Below are 20811 nucleotides of genomic sequence, written 5' to 3' on the forward strand. Positions count from 1 at the left end.
CTGGAGAGAGCGGATGCGGAGAGGATGTTTCCACTAGTGGGAGATCTAGTAGAGGGCATAACTTCAGAATAAAAGGATGTACCTTTCGATTGGAGATGAGGAGGACATTATTTGATAAGCAGGTGGTGAATCTGTGGAATTCATTGCCACAGATGGCTGTGGAGGCCACGTATTGGGTATTTTTAAGGCAGAAATTGACAGATTCTTGATTAGTAAGGATGTCTGGGATTATGGGGAGAGGCAGGAGAATGGGCTTGAGAGGGAAAGATAGATTAGCCCTGATAGAATGGCGGAGTAGACTCAATGGGCCAAATGACCTACTCTTGACTCCTATGACATGAATTTATGAACAGCTTCAAAATTGTTCTGTAGTTTAACTTTAATCCAGTTAGGGTTTGGTGCATTGGAGGCATGGTGCAACCTGGCAAGGAAGATTCATAAACAATGATGCAGGTTTGCTTGTTTCACATCTCCACTGGTATTGTGTCTGTAGGTGACATCAGGGAGTGAATGTGGAATGAATTAAGGTAGAATGTAATGGTGTTATTGTGGAGATTAAGATGATTGCAGAGACAGTGAACTCACTCTTTGGGTAAGGGGAACAAATGATTAGCATCTCATTATCAAGGCAACAAGGTTCTACTTGTGATGTATAAAATTGTTAAATGATCTGAACCAGTGGCTCCCATAATGGACGGTACCACCCCTTGGGGAGGGGGGGGGGCTAAGATGGCAGGGGGCTGAAGACATTGCAGTAGTGGAGGAATAACTAATTGAGCTACATATGTCATTGAGCTGAAGTTTAAGGAATCGTAGCAAGAGTTTGGGTTGGGGAAGGATATTTCTGATCACTATCCTGAACTAGGGACAACTCTGTGTTGCATTTCCAACATCATATTTGGTGTAACGTGGATTTAGTCTGGTCACCCAACTTCTCCCCAAATGAAGAAATCAACACCAGATTACTGAATGTGAAGAGTTGTGACTTGTGTTAAGTGACTTTAAACCAGTCATTGGGAAACCAGTTTCACTTCATCAAGCCCATCCATTGCTCTGAGAATTTACTGAACAGTGAAGTAGTTACTAAATGTGGTATCTAAGACTCTTGCTAAACGACTATTAGACTTTGCAAATCTGGTATCACTGGATCAAGTTAATCAATTTTGTTAAATTAATTCAACTAAGAAGCTGTAAGTAGATTTTGAATGAATGTGCCATCAATCGTCACTATTTTGAATTTTATTGTGTTATTATCTTCCTTAGCGGGTTGTTCAAACAGCGACACTGAATAATGTTTTTTCTAAGGCAGGGAGCACAGGGGATCAGTTTATGGAGCCAAGGGGTGGTGTCTAGGAACCACCGGTTTAGACCAATCTCATCCCACTTTATACGCAAAGTGCTGGAGTAACTCAGCGGGTCAGGCAGCATCTCTGGAGAAAAAGGATGGACTCTGCTATAGGATCTTTGGTCTGAGGAAGGGTCCTGACCCGAAACGTCACCCATCCTTTTTCTCCAGAGATGCTGCCTGACCCGCTGAGTTACTCCAGCACTTTGTGTCTATCTTCGGTATAAACCAGCATCCGCAGTTCCTTTCTACACACTTATCCCACATTAATGTCCAATGATGCAAATAAATGTCAATGACAACTGGAGAGGTTTGGTACAAGAAATATGAACTAGATGTATTATTCACTAACTTGAAGTGCTTCTTTATGGCCAGGATCTCTGCAAAGTATCACCATTGATAACTCCAAATTGGACATCAACATTTCCAAAAATACTTACATTCTTTTGATCTAGTGGTTTCCCACAATCATGACTAGAAGCTACTGAAAAACATACGTTACGTGCAGCAAAATAAAAATAATTTGAAATTCTATGATGGCCAAAATTTGCTGTGGTTCAGTTTGAAGTAGACCTTTGCGACCATTACTTTTCAATCTGAAATCAAAGATTTGCTGCTTGCAGTTAAACATTATCATGTTGGGAAAATGCATACAAGAACTAAACTGTAAAGCCAGCAAGAAAATCATCAACCTTTGCCCGGTGAGAGCTGTTTGTGAGAACAATGCCTAGATATTATGACTAATGGTCAATCATTCTTCTTCCCAGGTTTCAATGAATAGCAGAATAAAACAAATAATGAAAAATCATTCAGTGAAAAAGTGTTCCCTCTGATGTTGCAGTAACAGGTTTGTTTGCCAGCAGAGTCGATGCAATTATCATTTTAAAGCAGGGGTTCCCAACCTTTTTCGTCCAGTTTACCCCTGGCTACTTTAATAGCACATAAAAATGTTATTTCACTTATTTATGAACAACTAATGAACAGATACCAGTATACCAGAACCAAACACAGTCAGTCAATGAGAAAAAATATGTACAAATCTAGAATCAACCAATTTACCTCGTGGGGTTTTTTACCCCAGATTGGGAACCCTTGTTTTAAGGCATCTCTACATGAAATTAGCATAAACTGATCAGGTTTCTAATTGTCATTAATCAGAAATGCTTGGAGATTTAGTTATTTCAGGCTGTTGCCCAACACACTTTTCAAAGTGTCCCGAGTAAAAATATAGTAACAACATTTCTTGATAGTTTTCATTTCATGTTGTTTTTGTCAAAAAATCCAGATGTACCAGATTTTTTTCCAACCCTCACGTTACATGCAGAAATGGCACATTTCTATAATAGTAAAACTCTTTGTCTTGTTTGTGGCGTGTGTGGCGTGTGTGAATATCTGGTTAATACCTATTTTCTTCCAAACGCTTGGCCACAGCCTTCCCATTTTCACACATTCTACTCACATTTTTCCCGTCGAGGCAATAAACATCTTCCTATCACATTCCCATCTATATTTCCGAAGTTGTTAATCATTTAAAGTTTAAAAAACAGTCCGAAAACTCATCCATTTCGGGAAGAAAACCCAGTGACGTCACAATGCACCCGCAAGGCAGGACGGGACACTCCGGGAGGGAGGGGCACTCCAGCGCTCGCGGTGAACGAGGAGTGGCGGCGTCTGCCGGTGCGCAATGCCTGGTGGGGAGGGTGGAGCTGGAGCTGCAGTGAGGACCGGGCCCGGGGCTTAGGATGGGGCCGTGATCGGGGCCGAGAAAGAAGCCGCCGCTGGAACCAAGGACAAGCCTGGGTCTGGGGTCAGGGACGAGCCCGGAGATGAAGTTGGGGCCTGCACTGGAGCCCAGGTGGCGGCCAAGCTGACGGCTGGAGTCTACAGCCAGGGCCCGGCCAGGCTGAGTACGAGAGCAGACCGAGTTTCAGGCCCTGGCGCTGCTCTACGACCTGGGTAGGTCCTGGGGCAGGGAATGGCAGTGAGGGGAGGAGGATGAGGGAAATGAGGAGGAGGGAGATGGAGTGGGGAGGTAGAGGGAGATGGGGAGGAGTGGAGGAGGGAGATGCCCCCTCCCTATCTACCTTCTTCTTCTTCTTCTTCTTCTTCTTCTTCTTCCGTATGGCGTACACAGCCTAAAGTTGTAATACAACTTGTTCTGTTTGATCTTCTGTTTGTGCACGGCAGGTTAATTGCATTCGTCGAAACAGGGTGGACCACGTGAAGGTTGCAATCTCCCACCCCCCTATCTACCTTCATTCCCACCCTCTCTAATCCCCTCCCTCCCCCCCCACTCTATCCCACTCCCCCTTCCCTCTCTCTACCCCCTCCCACTCTACCTCTCCCCCTCCCTTTCTCTCCCCCTCCCTTCCCCCTTCCCTCTCTACCCCCTCCCCCTCTAACCCCTCCCCTCCCTCTCTAACCCCTCCCCCTCCCTCTCTAACCCCTCCCCCTCCATCTCTACCTGCCCCCCTCCCTCTGTAGGGATTGAAGAGGGAGGGTGAAGAGGAGGGGGAGGGTGTGCTGGGGGATGAGGAGAAATGAGCCGCGTCTGCGCAGTTGGGGGCTATGCGTGAGTGGTGGAATATTGCGCTGGGGGAGCAACGGGTCTGCACTTGGTCTAGTCATCCTTAATTGTTCGACATTTATCATGTGAGATAGCTAAACAAAAGACATTAAAAAAAAAATCCAACTTACCGGGAAAAAAATTGTTGGGTGCAAAAGTACAAGGAATGGGTGGGGGGGGGGGGGGGTCATAATTCGCACCTCTTCTATCCTTATGTCTTTTCATTTCTGGCCTTTATCCAACCATCTGCCCATCAGCACCCCTCCCTCCACATGTACCATTACTTGCCTGACTTTGGCCTGCCACGTCTCTTCCAGCTTTCTGTCCAACCCTCCGCCCCCTCCCCACCGCCAAATCAATCTGAAAAAGTGTCCCAATCTGAAATATCACATCCCCGTTCTCCAGAGATGCCGCCTGACCTGTTAGTTACTCCAGCACTTTGTGTGTTTTGTTTTGAAAATCAGCATCTGCTTGTGTCCACATTTGTGTGTAATCTTCATGTCACATGGAGAAATGGAGCATCATCCATAATTAGTTGCCGTTTATAATGTAATAGTTAGAGGGCAGAAAAAAAGAATTAGCAGTTGGGTGCCAAACTACAAGGGATGGGAGGGGTGATACTAATTAGTCACGACCATGAAGGATACAAGGAAATAATTTATATTCTAATTAATGACCAGTGGTTCCCTGATTAGTACCACAGTTAAAATCAATTCACAGACTGGAGCTACTCATTGGAATTTAGATGAAGTGCCTAAATAATGGTCCTTCAGTATTCCAAAGGACCTGGGAATATAACATAATTAACATACAATATTACAATTTATTTGGAAAGAAAACAAAAAATAGTCAACATTATAAACATCCCAAAGGGATTGTCCACTGGCAATTAACAAAATAATTGTATATTTTTGTGATTTAGCTCAAAGTGACATGACATGTCCTGACATGATATGACATGAGAATTCAAGGCATGAAAATTCAAGACATCCCTTTCAGAAAGGCAGGCAGTGACTGGTGGGGTACCGCATAGCTCGGTGCTGGGACCGCAGCTATTTACAATATATATTAATGATTTAGATGAAGGGATTACGTAACATTATCAAATTTGCAGATGACACAAAGCTGCGTGGCAGTGTGAACTGTGAGGTTGCTATGAGAATGCAGGGTGACTTGGACAGGTTGAGCGAGTGGGCAGATGCACGGCAGATGCAGTTTAACGTGGATAAATGTGAGGCTATCCATTGTCACATAAACTGAGATGCAATGAAAAGTTTTCTTTCATTAAACATTTCTTAGTCTTTATTTCATTGAAATATGTCGACTCCAAAGTCTCTTCAGATCTGCACTTCCAGCTTTTCACAATTCAGCAAGTACTCTGGTTATCACTTTTAAGTCGAAATTGGATGAACTCATATTTGCAGGTTTAGAATTTATCAACCACAGCTTGGTCCATTCACGATCTGTTAATATCTATGAATGTTTCAAGCTGCATTATTTATAACATTGCCTGTAATGTTAATAGCAAACGTGGATACATGGCTTTCTATCATCTCCGCACTGTCTCCACGTGCTTAGAAAATACATTGACTGACGATAAGTTACTTAAAATGTGCATTAAACATTAGCATTTAATGTTGTCGTATGAGTTAAATTAAAAATCTAAAGGGCTTAGTTGTTTGAAATGTTTTCTGCAGCTGTTTTTTTGATTGAGAGCAGATGAGTGAGCAATGATCAATTTTTGCTGCTCCCCTTAAGCTCCTCCATTCTTTGCATCTAATTTGATCAAGATAGGTTACTGCATGCTTCTCCATTATAAATGTATCCAAGAATCATCTGTATTATTTGTCATCAGCATTCCATGAAGTAGCAAATTGCCCATTCTCACCATTTTTAGGTGGAGTATGGCGAACGCAATACTCCCTCACTCGGGCTGCGGGAGCAGCCTCCCCACCAAGCGCCGATGCGGGGCGAGTCCAGGGCCTCACTTGCTCGTTCTTTCTAACCATAACCATATAACAATTACAGCACGGAAACAGGCCATCTCGGCCCTACAAGTCCGTGCCGAACAACTTTTTTCCCTTAGTCCCACCTGCCTGCACTCATACCATAACCCTCCATTCCCTTCTCATCCATATGCCTATCCAATTTATTTTTAAATGATACCAACGAACCTGCCGCCACCACTTCCACTGGAAGCTCATTCCACACCGCTACCACTCTCTGAGTAAAGAAGTTCCCCCTCATGTTACCCCTAAACTTCTGTCCCTTAATTCTGAAGTCATTTCCTCTTGTTTGAATCTTCCCTACTCTCAAGGGGAAAAGCTTATCCACATCAACTCTGTCTATCCCTCTCATCATTTTAAAGACCTCTATCAAGTCCCCCCTTAACCTTCTGCGCTCCAGAGAATAAAGACCTAACTTATTCAACCTATCTCTGTAACTTAGTTGTTGAAACCCAGGCAACATTCTAGTAAATCTCCTCTGTACTCTCTCTATTTTGTTGACATCCTTCCTATAATTGGGCGACCAAAATTGTACACCATACTCCAGATTTGGTCTCACCAATGCCTTGTACAATTTTAACATTACATCCCAGCTTATATACTCAATGCTCTGATTTATAAAGGCTAGCATACCAAAAGCTTTCTTTACCACCCTATCTATATGAGATTCCACCTTCAAGGAACTATGCACGGTTATTCCCAGATTCCTCTGTTCAACTGTATTCTTCAATTCCCTACCATTTACCATGTACGTCCTATTTTGATTTGTCCTGCCAAGGTGTAGCACCTCACATTTATCAGCATTAAACTCCATCTGCCACCTTTCAGCCCATTTTTCCAAATGGCCTAAATCACTCTGTAGACTTTGGAAATCCTCTTCATTATCCACAACACGTATGCAATATCATCTGCATACTTACTAATCCAATTTACCACCCCTTCATCCAGATCATTGATGTACATGACAAACAACAAAGGACCCAACACAGATCCCTGAGGCACCCCACTAGTCACCTGCCTCCAACCCGACAAACAGCCATCCACCATTACCCTCTGGCTTCTTCCATTCAGCCACTGTTGAATCCATCTTGCTATTCCTGCATTTATACCCAACAGTTGAACCTTCTTAACCAACCTTCCATGAGGAACCTTGTCAAAGGCCTTACTAAAGTCCATATAGACAACATCCACTGCTTTACCCTCGTCAATTTCCCTAGTAACCTCTTCAAAAAATTCAAGATTAGTCAAACATGACCTTCCAGGCACAAATCCATGTTGACTGTTCCTAACAGACCCTGTTTATCCAGATGCTTATATATATTATCTCTAAGTATCTTTTCCATTAATTTGCCCACCACTGAAGTCAAATTAACAGGTCTATAATTGCTAGGTTTACTCTTAGAACCCTTTTTAAACAATGGAACAACATGCGCAGTACGCCAATCCTCGGGGACTATTCCCCTTTCTAATGACATTTGAAATATTTCTGTCACAGCCCCGGCTATTTCTACACTAACTTCCCTCAATGTCCTAGGGAATATCCTGTCAGGACCTGGAGACTTATCCACTTTTATATTTTTCAAAAGTGTCAGTACTTCTTTTACTTTGAAACTCATAGTATCCATAGCTACTCTACTAGTTTCCCTTACCTCACATAATTCAATATCCTTCTCCTTGGTGAATACCGAAGAAAAGAAATTGTTCAATATCTCCCCCATCTCTTTTGGCTCTGCAGATAGCTGTCCACTCTGTCTCTCTAATGGACCAATTTTATCGCTCGTTATCCTTTTGCTATTAATATAGCTGTAGAAACCCTTTGGATTTACTTTCATCTTTCTGCATCTTTTGATTAAGCGGGAGGGGGGGGGGCGGGAAGTAATGGTCAGGGTGGTGATGTCACTCGCAGCGCGTGGAAGACGGCAAGCACGCAGACCCATTGTGACGTCATCAGCAAAAGACAGTCTTTTTTATTTCAAAGTTGTGTCCGATTTTTGAACATTTTCAGTAATAACTCGAGAAATAAAGCATGACATTTGCAGATAAGACGATTTTGGACTCCACGGGAAAAATCTCTACTGGAATATGTAGAGTTTTTACCGTTACCGTGTCGATTTTTCGAGAAGATGTCATTATACACAAACAAACACACAAACATCCAAGATCAGGCTTTTATTAGGTACTGGACAAAGTGGGACCCGTTGGGTCTCATTCCCTCAACGCGTGGTCTGCGGCGTCACACACACTAACCACCCCTCTTGATATTATATTAATATTATTAATTTGCTCCTTTTCCCCATCCCTGCCCTATCCACTCACGCATAGCCCCCAACTCGCAGGCGCGTCTAGAGGTAGAGGGAGGGGGGGGGGGGGGGGGAGAGAGAGGGGGGGGGGGAGAGACAGGGGTGGAGAGAGGGGGGGGAGAGAGGGGAGTGGAGAGGGGGGGAGTGCAGAGGAGGGGGGAGTGGAGAGAGAGAGGCGGAGAGGAGGGGTGAGAAGGGGAGGTGGAGAGGATGGGGGGGGGGGGGAGAAGAGGTGAGGGGGAGAGGAGCGGGTGGGAGAGGAGGGGCTTGGGAGAGGATGGGTGGAGAGGAAGAGAGGGGAGAAGAGTGAGGGAGAGGAGGGGAGCGGGGAACAGCGGGCGTCAACCAATGGACTGCGAGTTCGACGGCTTCAATCCAGGGCCCAACTTGCTTGTTCTTTCTGCATCTTTTGAATAATGGGGGGGAGGTGGGGGGTGACGTCACTCACAGCGCGAGCAAGACAGCGCAGACCCATTGTGAAGTCATCAGCTAAAGACATTCATTTTTATTTCAAAATTTTGTCCGATTTTTGAACATTTTCAGTAATAACTCGAGAAATAAAGCATGAAATTTTCAGACAAGGCGATTTCGGACTCCATGAGAAAATTTTCTCCGGGAATATGTAAAAATATCACCGTTAGCGCGTCGTTTTTTTCGAGAAGTAATTATACACAAACATACACACAAACATCCAAGATCAGAGTTTTAAGTATGTATATATATGATTATTAAGGAATCCCCAGACTTCTCTTTTCAAGTGAAATTCCTTGCTTATTCGTTTTTGTTGGTTATAAATTCACACGGGATTTATTAGAAATGGTGTTCAGTGCACAAGAATAGCAAACCTAGATTTGTTTTTTTCAGTTCCAGCAACCTAGGTTCAACTCCTGACCCTTGATGCTGTCAAGAGATTGCATGTTCCCCCTACAACAGTCATCAAAAATTGCCACTAAAATGTGAGTGAGTTGTGAGATCTGGGGTTAGTTGATGGGGACACTGAGTGAATAGCATGCAGGGATAATGAATGCAGTGGGACTGCTCTGAGCTGGCATGGACGCCATCGGCCAAAATAATCTCTTTTTGGGATCATGTGGCCATTGCATACTGTTTAAACTAAGCATCATTCGTAATCTGACTGTCACTCAGATGCATTTACACCCATGAACTCTGCTAAGATTGTTCTCACTACTTCATGTAGTAACTTCCATATGCTTTGAAAGAATGAGTTCATGAAGAAAGGATAATCTGAGAGAATGGGGTGGGGCTGGAAAGCAGTTGGTTTGAATAGCAACCGATATTGAATATGGGTAAGATCTTGTGTTTTTTGTTCGTGTGGGAATGTGTGGTCAGATTGTATCTCGTCTTGTTTCTAGGTATGTATTCTTCATAAGTTCAAAAGAACTAAGAAAGCGAAGCAGGAGTTCATCACCAAGTCCTCCAGCCATTCAAAGAGATCAAGGCTGATCCAATCTTGCCAAACTCACCCAAACCTCTTGCTCCCCTGCGGTTTAAATGTTTACCAATCTTCACCTTAGATATATTAAATGACACAATTTCCCCATCTCTCTGGGGTAGAGAAGGTCACAACCCTAGAGTGGAGCCAGGTCTCCAGTTATCCTGCAATCCCTTGCCATGGCACGTCATCATTCTGTCAAGCCAACGTGGTAGCTGGTATGTAAACGCCACATTAAAAACATATACAAAAGGTACATACACAGTTACCAGAACTCCACAGAATTTTAGGCTTCCAGCAAATACTTTTTCATCAAGTATTGAATGTTGATTTGTATGTTTTTTATTTTGTAATTATAAAATTCAGTAGGTTTGTACAATGATCAAAGTTCCAAATGAGAGAAATAATACTTGGATGATGTGAATCACGTAGGCTGAGCTTGTGCTTTAACTGCTCAAAGCCTCAACTGTTTGAGGCTCCCTTGTGGGGCTCAAATAATCCCACGGGCGCCGGTTTTCTGTATAGCCATAAATTTTACGCAGTGCCACACGTGCTGCCTCTTCTTCAGCTGCCAACACCGTTTCACCGGGTCCTTCTGCGATTAGCTGCTTATCACTGCAACAAGATATTGAACACTTGTTAAGACTGAGAATTCACCAGCACGTTGGCATTTCCAGTAATACTTTTTAATTAATTTAGTTAATTTAGAGATACAACACAAAAACAAGCCCTTCGGCCCACTAAATTCGCGCCAAACAGCGATCCCCGCACATTAACACTATCCTACACGCACGCTAGGGACAATTTATAATTCTCTCAAGCCAGTTAACCTACAATCTTGTATGCCTTTAGAGTGTGGGAGGAAACCGGAGCTCCCGGGGAATACCCATGCTGTCACAGAAAGAACATACAAACTCCGTAAAGACATGCACCCAAAGTCATGATCGAACCCTCGTCTCCGTGCACCACCATTCCTCTCTATAATACAGAATTAAGGAACTGCAGATGTTGGTTTGAAAACAAAAGGAACAGTGTGCTAGAGTAATTCAACGGGTCAAGCAGCATTTCTGGAGAAGATGGATAATGATGTTTGTGGTCGGGAAACCTCCTTCAATCTGAAGAATGGTCCCGATCCGCTGAGTTACTACAGCATATTATCTTGCCAATTGTCTTATTTACAATGCCATAATAACTTGACAATTGGCAAGATTTCTTTCATTTGAAAGTTGAATTTAGTATTCAAGCAGCGGTTTCAAAAATCATTGACTCAACATCACTTCACGCAAGTCAGTCTATGGGAAATAAAAATCTGGGGGATGCTTGCGTGCGTGTGACTTTTAGGAGTTAGCACCCTTCCCCTTCCTCAGAGGAAGGGTACTATAATATAGTAGTAACTTTGTCCACCCATTTTTTTAAATCCATTTTGTGCACTTTCTTAATTTTCTATCAGTCAGTTGCTTTTCTCTCCACTTCAAATAACAGCAAATTGTGGTTGTCATTATCTAATGATCACAAAACATTCATTGTGCCTTTGCCACTTCAGTCAACTATAAACCTTTTATAGAGAGAAGCAACACAGTGTTCATTGATGATTTCAGAGGAATCATCCATGGCCAGAGTGAGTCCCACCGCAAATTGGAGGAGCAGCACCTCATATTTCGCTTGGGCAGTTTACACCCCAGCGTTATGAACATCGACCTCCAAATTCAGGTAGTCCTTGCTTTCTCCCTCCTTCCCAGTTCTCCCACAGCCTACTGTCCCCGCCTCTTCCTTTCTTATTCCCGCCCACCCACATCAGTCTGAAGAAGGGTCTCGACCCGAAACGTCACCTCTTCCTTCACTCGATAGATGCTGCCTCACCCGCTGAGTTTCTCCAGCATTTTTGTCTACCTTCGATTTTTCTAGCATCTGCAGTTCATTCCTAAACATTTCAGAGGAACAGCTCCCTTAAGAATGCCTGAGAATGAAAACACCCCAGTGCTTGAACTGAGATGTGTCAAGTACAACAACCGTCTCCGCAGACCCACAAAATCACTAATGATCAGTATCCACCTGCGTTACATTTATGGCCACAGTAGTATGGCCACAGTATTTGCCACAAACAGGATGAATGGCAGGAACTCACAAGGTTTATATCAACTATTTACTTTTTTTATAAAGCAGCATCTGCAGTTCTTTGTTTCTTCACGGTGGCGCAGCGGTAGAGTTGCTGCCTTACAGTGCCAGGGACCCGGGTTTGACCCTCACTACAGGTGCTGTCTGTACGGAGTTTGTACGTTCTCCGTGTGACCTCGTGGGTTTTCTCCGGTTGTTCTGGTGTCCTCACACATCCCAAAGGTGTGCAGGTTTGTAAATGAACTGGCTTTTGCAAATTGTCCCTGGCGTGTAGGATAGTGCTAGTGTACGCTGGTGAGCGCGGACTCGGTGGGCCAAAGGGCATGTTCCCACGCTGCATCTCTAAACTAAACTGTATCCGGAAGCTGCAGAATGCAGCTAAGTTCAAGCTAAATCTGCCATTTATCACCCTGTGTTTATTGCTATTGGGTCTAGTTTTCATTAAGATAAGGCAAAAGGAGACTTAGTGGAGCATAGGCATTGAGAGAAGAGAAGAGAATGGCCTGTTTCTGTGCAATATATTCGATGTGATGGAATCCAAAATCGGAAAACTCCTCACCAAGAGAGGTGGGATAACAACACCAAAAACCCACGCTACCTCCACTAAACAAATTACCCCTCAACCAGTAGACACAAGGAATTGCAGATGATGGTTTACAGAAAAGGACACAAGGTCTTGAAATAACTCAGAGGGTCAGGCAGCATCTCTGGAGAATATGGATAGGTGACGTTTTGGGTCTGGATCCTTCATCAGACTCTGAAGAATGGTCCCGATGTGAAATGTTACCTATCCTTTTCTCCAGAGATGCTGCCTGACCCGCTGAGTGTCCTTTTTTAAAATTCCACAACAAACTGGCTTCATCCCTCCTTCCAATTGATCAGGAACTTAGGAACAGGACTATTCTCACAAAAGGATGATTCATCATCCAGTGAGATCTTCACCCATATTTCATCACAACCGCATTCCCCTATTTAGCTAACATCAAATTCCTCTATTGTGTTCTGTAACAGCATCCAAACCTTTCAATAACTCTTCAGCGACCTATTGTCAGCATTTTAGTTTTCAGTACATTCTTACTATTGGCAGGAAAGAACATATGCACATATTATATGGAATAACACAATACCATGCGTTTATTACATATTATAGGTTGCAGGTCCTGTAACATTGACCAACGTTCTGCCCCTACCTGTACAGTCCAACAAAATATACTGGAAGCACGGTGCCAGATCCTGACTGCCTGGTCAGCCTGGGCTCAGGAAGCGACACATTCCTCTTCTTCAGTTCTTCCACTAAAAGTCCCATGGGATTAATGACGCTCCACATTTCAAACAGATCTTTGCCAATAAGTTGAGTAATTAGGAAATCCTAGAAGAAACCAATACGTACTTTTAGTAGAAAAAAAAGAAACTACAAATGATGGTTTACAAAAAAACGACACAAAGTGCCGGAGTAACTCAGCCGGTCAGGCAGCATCTCTGGAGAATATGTACAGGTGATATTTTGGGTCAGAGTCTGAAGAAGTGGCACGACCCGAAACTTCACTTATTCATGTTTTCCAGAGATGTTGCCTGACCGCTGAGATACTCCAGTAATAAGTACATTTCTTCAGAATCAAATAAACTATTCAAAAGTGAAAAGAGATTAAAAGAACCAGTTGTTTTTAGGGGAGCATAGTGGTGCAATAATTAATGCCGCAGTCTTGCGGATTCAGAGATTCAGGTTTGATCATGACCTACAGAGCTGTGTCTGTGGAGCTTGTGTTGATTACTGTCAGGTGCTTCAGGTTCCCCTCAAGATCCTGTAGATACTCTGACAAGTAAATTAACCCATGGTGTGAGTTGGTGACACAGGAATCAAAGGTGAATTGACAGGCATGAGAGTGAATATGTTCTTCTTGGTTTCTTGGTCCTCCAAAATATTCCAAATGGAATTTAAACTGGAGGTGGTGAAGGGAGGGCTTAAGCCAGAAAGGGTTATTGGGAAGAAAGAGCTACTTTGAATTTAGTTGCATCTGGTTGGGTAACTATAGTTGGGTGGAGATTATTCCATGCTTTAATTGTGCGGGGGAAGAACGAATTGCTGTATACATCTGTCTTTGTAGCTGGGATCACAAATTGGATCGAATGCCCTCGTCTGCTCCTAATTGGTTTGGGTTTGGTGTAGGTCTTGTAGTCTATGTCGAGTTGACCATTTAACATTTTGTAAAAACAGGTCAAACGGTGAGCTTCACGTCTGTCTTGGAGAGGGTTCCACCCCAGAGAATTCAGAAGTTAGGTGACACTCGCTTCTCTCTCATAGGTGTTAGTAACAAATCGAGCTGCCTGTCTTTGGACACGTTCGATGGAAGAAATGTTTTTATTTGTGTATGGATCCCATGCTGCAATAGTCCATGCACACTGGCCATATGTAAAACAAGGAAATATTCAAAGACATTCAAAAGGCTTTCATAATCTATTTTGGAAAGTATTGTGAGAAGGAAAGTAGATTGTTGCGGAGAGGGAATGGGACTGATAGAATTATTCTACAGGATGCCAGCAAGGATTCGACAGGTTGAATGGCCTTTTATTTCATAATAAGTAAGTGAATGAGGTGTGGACGGTTCCAGTTGTCTAATACCATGCTTATGACATGACTATCAACAAACAGCAACTATTATCAGTGCCTGGTGAAAGATTACAACAGAGCTTGTTGAGCCAGATGCAAAAGAAGCAACTAGCGTGATACATTTGCACAAAGTGCTGGAGTGACTCAGTGGGTCAGGCAGCATCTGTGGAGGGAATGGATAAGAGACATCCCAATCCTTGTTCAGACTGATGGTAGTAGGGGCGACGAGGTTGGGAAACAAGTGGGCACGGTCCAAAGCCTGGCTGGACAGACATTTGCATGGTGACCCTGTGCAGGTCGGGAAACATTGGCTGTCTTCTTAGTTTCTTTTCTGCGTTAATCTTTTGTTACTCTCTGTAAATACAATCCCTATACTAAAGCAACATCTTACCCGGATAAATAAGTCGGCTTTTTCAGTTCCATTACTCTGAAGCAAAGCTCCGACAACGGCAAAGAACGTAGATTGTAAAATCTCCTGTGGCACAGGGAACTCTGCACTTAATGTCAAGTCTTCTACAGCCAAGTTCCTAGCAACATGACACACAACCTGTGGGCCTGTAACGTAACTAATAATTGCCTCTATACCATCATCAGGCAAGTTTGGGTGGGCATGACCAAAACAGTCCTGGAGATAAGCAGTGACAAACAATGAACCCTTCTCCGATAAATCCTGATTGTCCTTCAGATTTAATTTGATGCTTTCTTTGTCAAGTTTAAGATCTTGCCGGCGTGATTCCTCAGCGGTAATGTAACAGTGATTAATGAAGGCTGTTTTGAGAAGATCCAGGTTGAAATTCTCTTGAAGACGATGACCAAAGGCCTCTACTTCAGCATGATAGTCCCAGTTTGGCTGCTGCGATCTAAAACAAAACAATACTTTTAAACTCAGTTCAATGGATCATTGTATCCCAATACAAATCAGCCATATTTGATAAGTTTTATTGAAAGCACCTTTCATCAATATTGTACTTGTACAATTTATCTAGAATCCAACATTAAGATTTTTACCATTATCAATGTTCTGTTTTCAATTCACACAAGATGCTCCCGGTGTCTGTTCTCGTGATTTTCTTCTTTGCTCTCTGTTAACTTTAGTCTCCATTTGGCACTTACATTCCCTCAAGCAAACCAGGAACGTGACATCAGAACCACAACTCACCACTCCATAGTACAACGTATCAGTTAGTGCATCACTATTGGTACATCATCACAGCTGGTTCTGGTCCACCACGTGTCTGAGGTACAATATGTTCTCCTACTTTGGGGTGGCAGATTTGCTGCCTTAAGGGCCTGTCCCACGATGCGAGTTCACCCAAGAGCTCTCCCGAGTTAAAAAAATATAATCAAACTCGTGGTATTCTACGAACTCCTACGACAGTCCACAAATATGTTCATGAGCTCCTACGAGTAAAAGTAACGATTTTTTCATCACGAGAATTTTTTTACTCGTTAAGTTTTTTCAACACTGCAAAAAAGGTCCACGAGTAAAAAAAATACTTGTAATGAAAAAAATGGTCACTTTTTACTCGTAGGAGCTCGTGAACATACTCCTGGAACGTTGTAGGAGTTAGTAGAATACCATGAGTTTTATTTTTTTTCAACTCGGGAGAGCTCTTGGGTGAACACGCATCGTGGGACAGGCCCTTTACACTGTACCCTTGTCATTCCTCGGCCGTGCCCATCTCACCCCTCTACTGTACCACTTCTGCATTCCACTTTACCATAATTGTACCACTCCACTGTACCCTCGTCATTCCTGTACAGTGCCCCATCGCCCCTCCACTGGGCCCACACCCCTCCACCATATCCGCTTCACCCCCACTATCCCCCCCACACTGCACCTTCTTCACCTCCACAGCCTGGTGATCTGTTGACCCGGGTAACCAGGGGCCGGCGCCTCACTCATACCCACCGAGGTTTGGGCGGAGCTGGTCCTTCTAGTTTCTTGATCCTTTCCATCACCATAATATAGGACCTCATCCATCGCTTCTTCCCCCTGGTTTGGGTGACGAGGACGGTCGGCCTGGCAGCGAGTGCTTGTCGGAAGGCGCCGGGGAGGCTGCGGCACCCGAGCAGGGCGGCCATTGCACCGCGCCTGCGCAGACAGGGGTGACCTGCGGAACGGCGCATGCGCACCGCACTCGTTCTTTTTTCCCGTTGCACCCAAACCCTTGCGCCTGCGCATTTGATAACTCCCACCACTCCACCACTGGAGACCAAAGATCTTATAGCGAAGACCAAAGATCCGATTGCAAGCTAAATAGGATCTTTGCTGGAGACACTGCAGATGCTGCAATCCTGAGAGAAAGAAAAATAAAGTGCTTGGGTCAGGCAGCATCTGTGGAGTGAATGGACTGACGGCGTTTCAGGCTTCATTCTGAGTTCCTTCAACACTATTTTCCTCTCAATAGTTCACAGGAGCATTTGATTCGTAAGTTCTTGGAGCAAAATTAGGTCATTTGCCCCATCAAGTCTGATGTACCCCCCACTCTACATCATGGCTGATCTATCTTTCCCTCCCAAGCTCATTCTCCTGCCTCCTCTCTATAACCCCCTCCCCCGACAACTTTACTAAGCAAGAAAAGATTCCCTGGTTATTATCGCAGAAGATCAATGATTTATTGAACTTTTTTTCTCTTCCCTCGTTTACATATTCACATATGCTGCAGCAAGTAAGAATTTAATTGTCCCATCCGGGACATATGACAATAAAACACTCGACTCTTGAGTGGGTTCAGAGCAAAAAAGTGAAACAGCAAATGCTTCACGTGAATAAGTGAGTTCGGTATTCCTAGATCAAAGGTCACTATGCATAACATTGCTGGAAAGCAGTGGAGCAGTGGACCTTCATTTCTTCCGTTTTTTTCAGCTTTGATTCTTCTAGGATAGAAAATACTGCTTTCAAACTATGAAAGAGTTGTATTTATTGTTCCTTTGTCCATGATTTCCCCTTCGTAAATCCATGCTGACTCGGACCGATCCTGTGCTGCTATCTCATCTTTTATAATTGACTCCAGCATCTTCCCCACCACTGATGTCAGGCTAACTGGTCTATAATTCTCTGTTTTCTCTCCCGCATTTCTTAAAAAGTGGGGTAACATTAGCTACCCTCCAATCCACAGGAACTGATCCTGAATCTATAGAACATTGAAAAATTATCACCAATGCATCCACAATTTCTAGAACTACTTCCTTAAGTACCCTGGGATGCAGACCATCAGGCCCTGGGGATTTATCAGCCTTAAGTCCCATCAGTCTACCCAACACCATTTCCTGCCTAATGTGGATTTCCTTCAGTTCCTCTGTCACCTCAGATCCTCTGGGCACTACAATATCAGGAAGATTGTTTGTGTCCTCCTTAGTGAAGATGGATCCAAAGTACCTGTTCAACTCATCTGCCATTTCCTTGTTCCCCATAATAAATTCACCTTTTTTCAGTCTTCAAGGGTCCAACTTTGGTCTTAGCTATTTTTTTCCTCTTCACATACCTAAAGAAGCTTTTGCTATCCTCCTTTATATTCTTAGCGAATTACCTTCGTACTTCATCTTTTCTCCCCGTATTGCCTTTTTAGTTATCTTCTGTTGTTCTTTAAACATTACCCAATCCTCTTGCTTCATGCTCATCTTTGCTACATTGTACTTCTCTTATTTTTATACTGATCCTGATATCCCATGTCAGCCACGGTCACCCCTTACACCCATTGGAATCTTTCTTGCTCTTTGGAATGAACTGATCCTGCACCTTCTGTATTATTCCCAGAAATACCTGCCATTGTTGTTCCACTGTCATCCCTGCTAGGGTATCTTTCCTGATCCTGATCCTGAATCTATAGAACATTGAAAAATTATCACCAATGCATCCACAATTTCTAGAACTACTTCCTTAAGTACCCTGGACCAAAGCTTGGGACCTTGCACCCCACCAGCCGGCAAATACAACACATAATCCTCCGCCATTTCCGCCACCTCCAACGTGACCCCACCACTCGCCACATCTTCCCATCTCCCCCAATGTCTGCCTTCCGCAAAGACCGCTCCCTCCGCAACTCCCTCGTCAATTCTTCCCTTCCCTCCCGCACCACCCCCTCCCCGGGCACTTTCCGTTGCAACCGCAAGAAATGCAACACCTGTCCCTTCACCTCCCCCCTCGACTCCATTCAAGGTCCCAAGCAGTCGTTCCAGGTGCGACAAAGGTTCACCTGTATCTCCTCCAACCTCATCTACTGCATCCGCTGCTCTAGATGTCAGCTCATTTACATCGGTGAGACCAAGCGTAGGTTGGGCGATCGTTTCGCCGAACACCTCCGCTCAGTCCGCAATAACCTACCTGACCTCCCGGTGGCTCAGCACTTCAACTCCCCTTCCCATTCCCAATCCGACCTCTCTGTCCCGGGTCTCCTCCATTGCCAGAGTGAGCAACAGCGGAAATTGGAGGAACAGCACCTCATATTCCGTCTGGGGTCCTTGCGTCCTTATGGCATTAACATTGAATTCTCCCAATTTGGCTAGCCCGTGCTGTCTCCTCCCCTTCCTTAACCCTCTAGCTGTCTCCTCCCACCCTCCCGTCCGCCCGCCCTCGGGCTCCTCCTCCTCCTCCCCTTTTCCTTCTTTCTTTCCCCACCCCCCATCAGTCTGAAGAAGGGTTTCGGCCCGAAACGTCGCCTATTTCCTTCGCTCCATAGATGCTGCTGCACCCGCTGAGTTTCCCCAGCAATTGTGTGTATCTTTCCAGTCAACTTTGGCAAACTCCTCCCTCATGGCTCCATAGTCCCCTTTATTTAACTGTAATACTGACACCTCCAATCTACCCCTCTCCCTATCCAATTGTAGATTAAACTTGACCCTATTATGGTCACTACCTCCTAATGGCTCCTTAACCTCGTTCCTTTATCAAATCCGGTTCATTACATAACACTAAATCCAGAATTGCCTTCTCCCTGGTAGACTCCAATACAAGCTGCTCTAAGAATCCATCACGGAGGCACTCCACAAACTCCCTTTCTCGGGGTCAGTACCAACCTGATTTTCCCAGTCACCTGCATGTTGAAATCTCCCATAACAACCGTAGCATTACCTTTACTACATGCTAATTTTAACTGCTGATTCAACTTGCACCCTATATCCAGGCTACTGTTTGGGGAAGTGTAGATGTCCCATTAGGGTCTTTTTACCCTTTCAATTCCTTAGTTCTATCCATACTGACTCCATCTCCTGTTTCAATGTCACCCTTAGCAAAGGACTGAATTTCATTCCTCACCAACAGAGCTACCCCACCCCCTCTGCCCACCTGTCTGTCTTTTCGATAGGAGGTATACCCTTGAATATTCAGTTCCCAGCCCTGGCCCTCTTGCAGCCATGTCTCTGTAATTCCCACATCCTCTAAATGAGCCTCAAGCTCGTCCACTATATTTCTTATACCTCAGGCATTCATATACAACACTTTGACCTCCGTATTCACCTCCCCCCTTGCACTGCTCGCAATTGGCCCTGACCTTACTTTCTTATCCCTTCACGAACTTTCCTTCCCATTAATTAGAGAATCTTTTGTAATTTTTCCTCTACTCACTTCCCCTTCAACTCCTTTATACTCCCAATTTGTCAATCCCTCCCCCCCACTATTTAGTTTAAACCCACACGTGTAGCCCTAGCAAACCTGCCTGCCAGAACGTCGGTCCCCCTCCAGTTAAGGTGTAACCCATCCCTTTTGTACAGGTCACCCCTACCCAAGAAGAGATCCCAGTGGTGTATACATCTAAATCCTTGCTCTCTGCACCAGCCCCTCAGCCACACATTCATATCCTTATCTCACTGTTCCTGTCCTCACTAGATTGAGGTACTGGAAGCAATCCAGAGATAACCACCCTAGAAGTCCTGCTTTTCAGTCTTCTTCCTAACTCTATGAACTCACGTTGCAGAACCTCCTTCCTCTTCTTCCCGATGTCGTTTGTGCCCACGTGCACAACTACAGCCGGCTGTTCACCTTCCCTCTCGAGGATGTTCTGAATTCGGCTTGTGACATCTTGAATCCTGGCACCAGACCATCCTCGCGTCCCGTCTGCTGCCACAGAATCTCCTGTCCGCTCTTCGGACAATGGAGTCACCCACCACTATGGCGCTGCCCGACGTCGGTCTCGCAGTTGAGTCCCATCTCTAGGATTGGAGCCACTCGGACTGGAAGCGTCGTCTCTCCCGACAGTTCCGAAGAGAGCCATACACACAAAGTGCTGCAGCAACTAAGTTTCCTTCCCGTGCTGCAAGCCCGGCCCGACGCCTTCTGCCGCCTCCGGACAGGGAGACACCCGGGAGGGGACGGGGATGGCCCAGCAGCAACTCAACAGACCCGGGCCCGACACCGACCACGATCTCGCACACTCACCAAAGCATAAAGCAATAAAAACAACAAAATAATCTCAGCTTT

At 44.5% G+C, this 20811-nt stretch overlaps 1 protein-coding gene across 2 annotated transcripts; it reads right to left on the reverse strand.

Annotated features, from left to right (window-relative positions):
* Positions 1-9986: 9986 nt before the first annotated feature.
* mrpl44 (mitochondrial ribosomal protein L44) lies at positions 9987-16513 on the reverse strand. 2 transcript variants are annotated; one of them, XM_033031975.1, is made up of 4 exons: positions 16306-16509; positions 14785-15253; positions 12976-13154; positions 9987-10285 (listed from the first exon to the last, which is right to left on the reverse strand). In XM_033031975.1, the coding sequence occupies exons 1-4, from the start codon at positions 16476-16478 to the stop codon at positions 10117-10119; spliced, it is 990 nt and encodes a 329-aa protein (XP_032887866.1). In that variant the 5' UTR covers positions 16479-16509; the 3' UTR covers positions 9987-10116. The 2 variants fall into 2 exon arrangements, with proteins under 2 accessions (XP_032887866.1, XP_032887867.1); XM_033031976.1 differs by having other exon boundaries at positions 9997-10285; positions 16244-16513.
* Between the last annotated feature and the right edge of the window lie 4298 nt (positions 16514-20811).

Source organism: Amblyraja radiata, chromosome 13 (assembly GCF_010909765.2).
Source record: "Amblyraja radiata isolate CabotCenter1 chromosome 13, sAmbRad1.1.pri, whole genome shotgun sequence".
Lineage (NCBI taxonomy): Eukaryota > Metazoa > Chordata > Chondrichthyes > Rajiformes > Rajidae > Amblyraja > Amblyraja radiata.

Coding starts and splice junctions, on each gene's coding strand:
- mrpl44 (XM_033031975.1), bottom strand. CDS start 16,478: ATGGCCGCCCTGCTCGGGTGCCGCAGCCTCCCCGGCGCCTTCCGACAA. Junction 15,254..16,305: donor CCAGCTCCGCCCAAACCTCG/GTGGGTATGAGT, acceptor GTTTTGTTTTAG/ATCGCAGCAGCCAAACTGGG. Junction 13,155..14,784: donor AAGCCGACTTATTTATCCGG/GTAAGATGTTGC, acceptor GGTTTCTTCTAG/GATTTCCTAATTACTCAACT.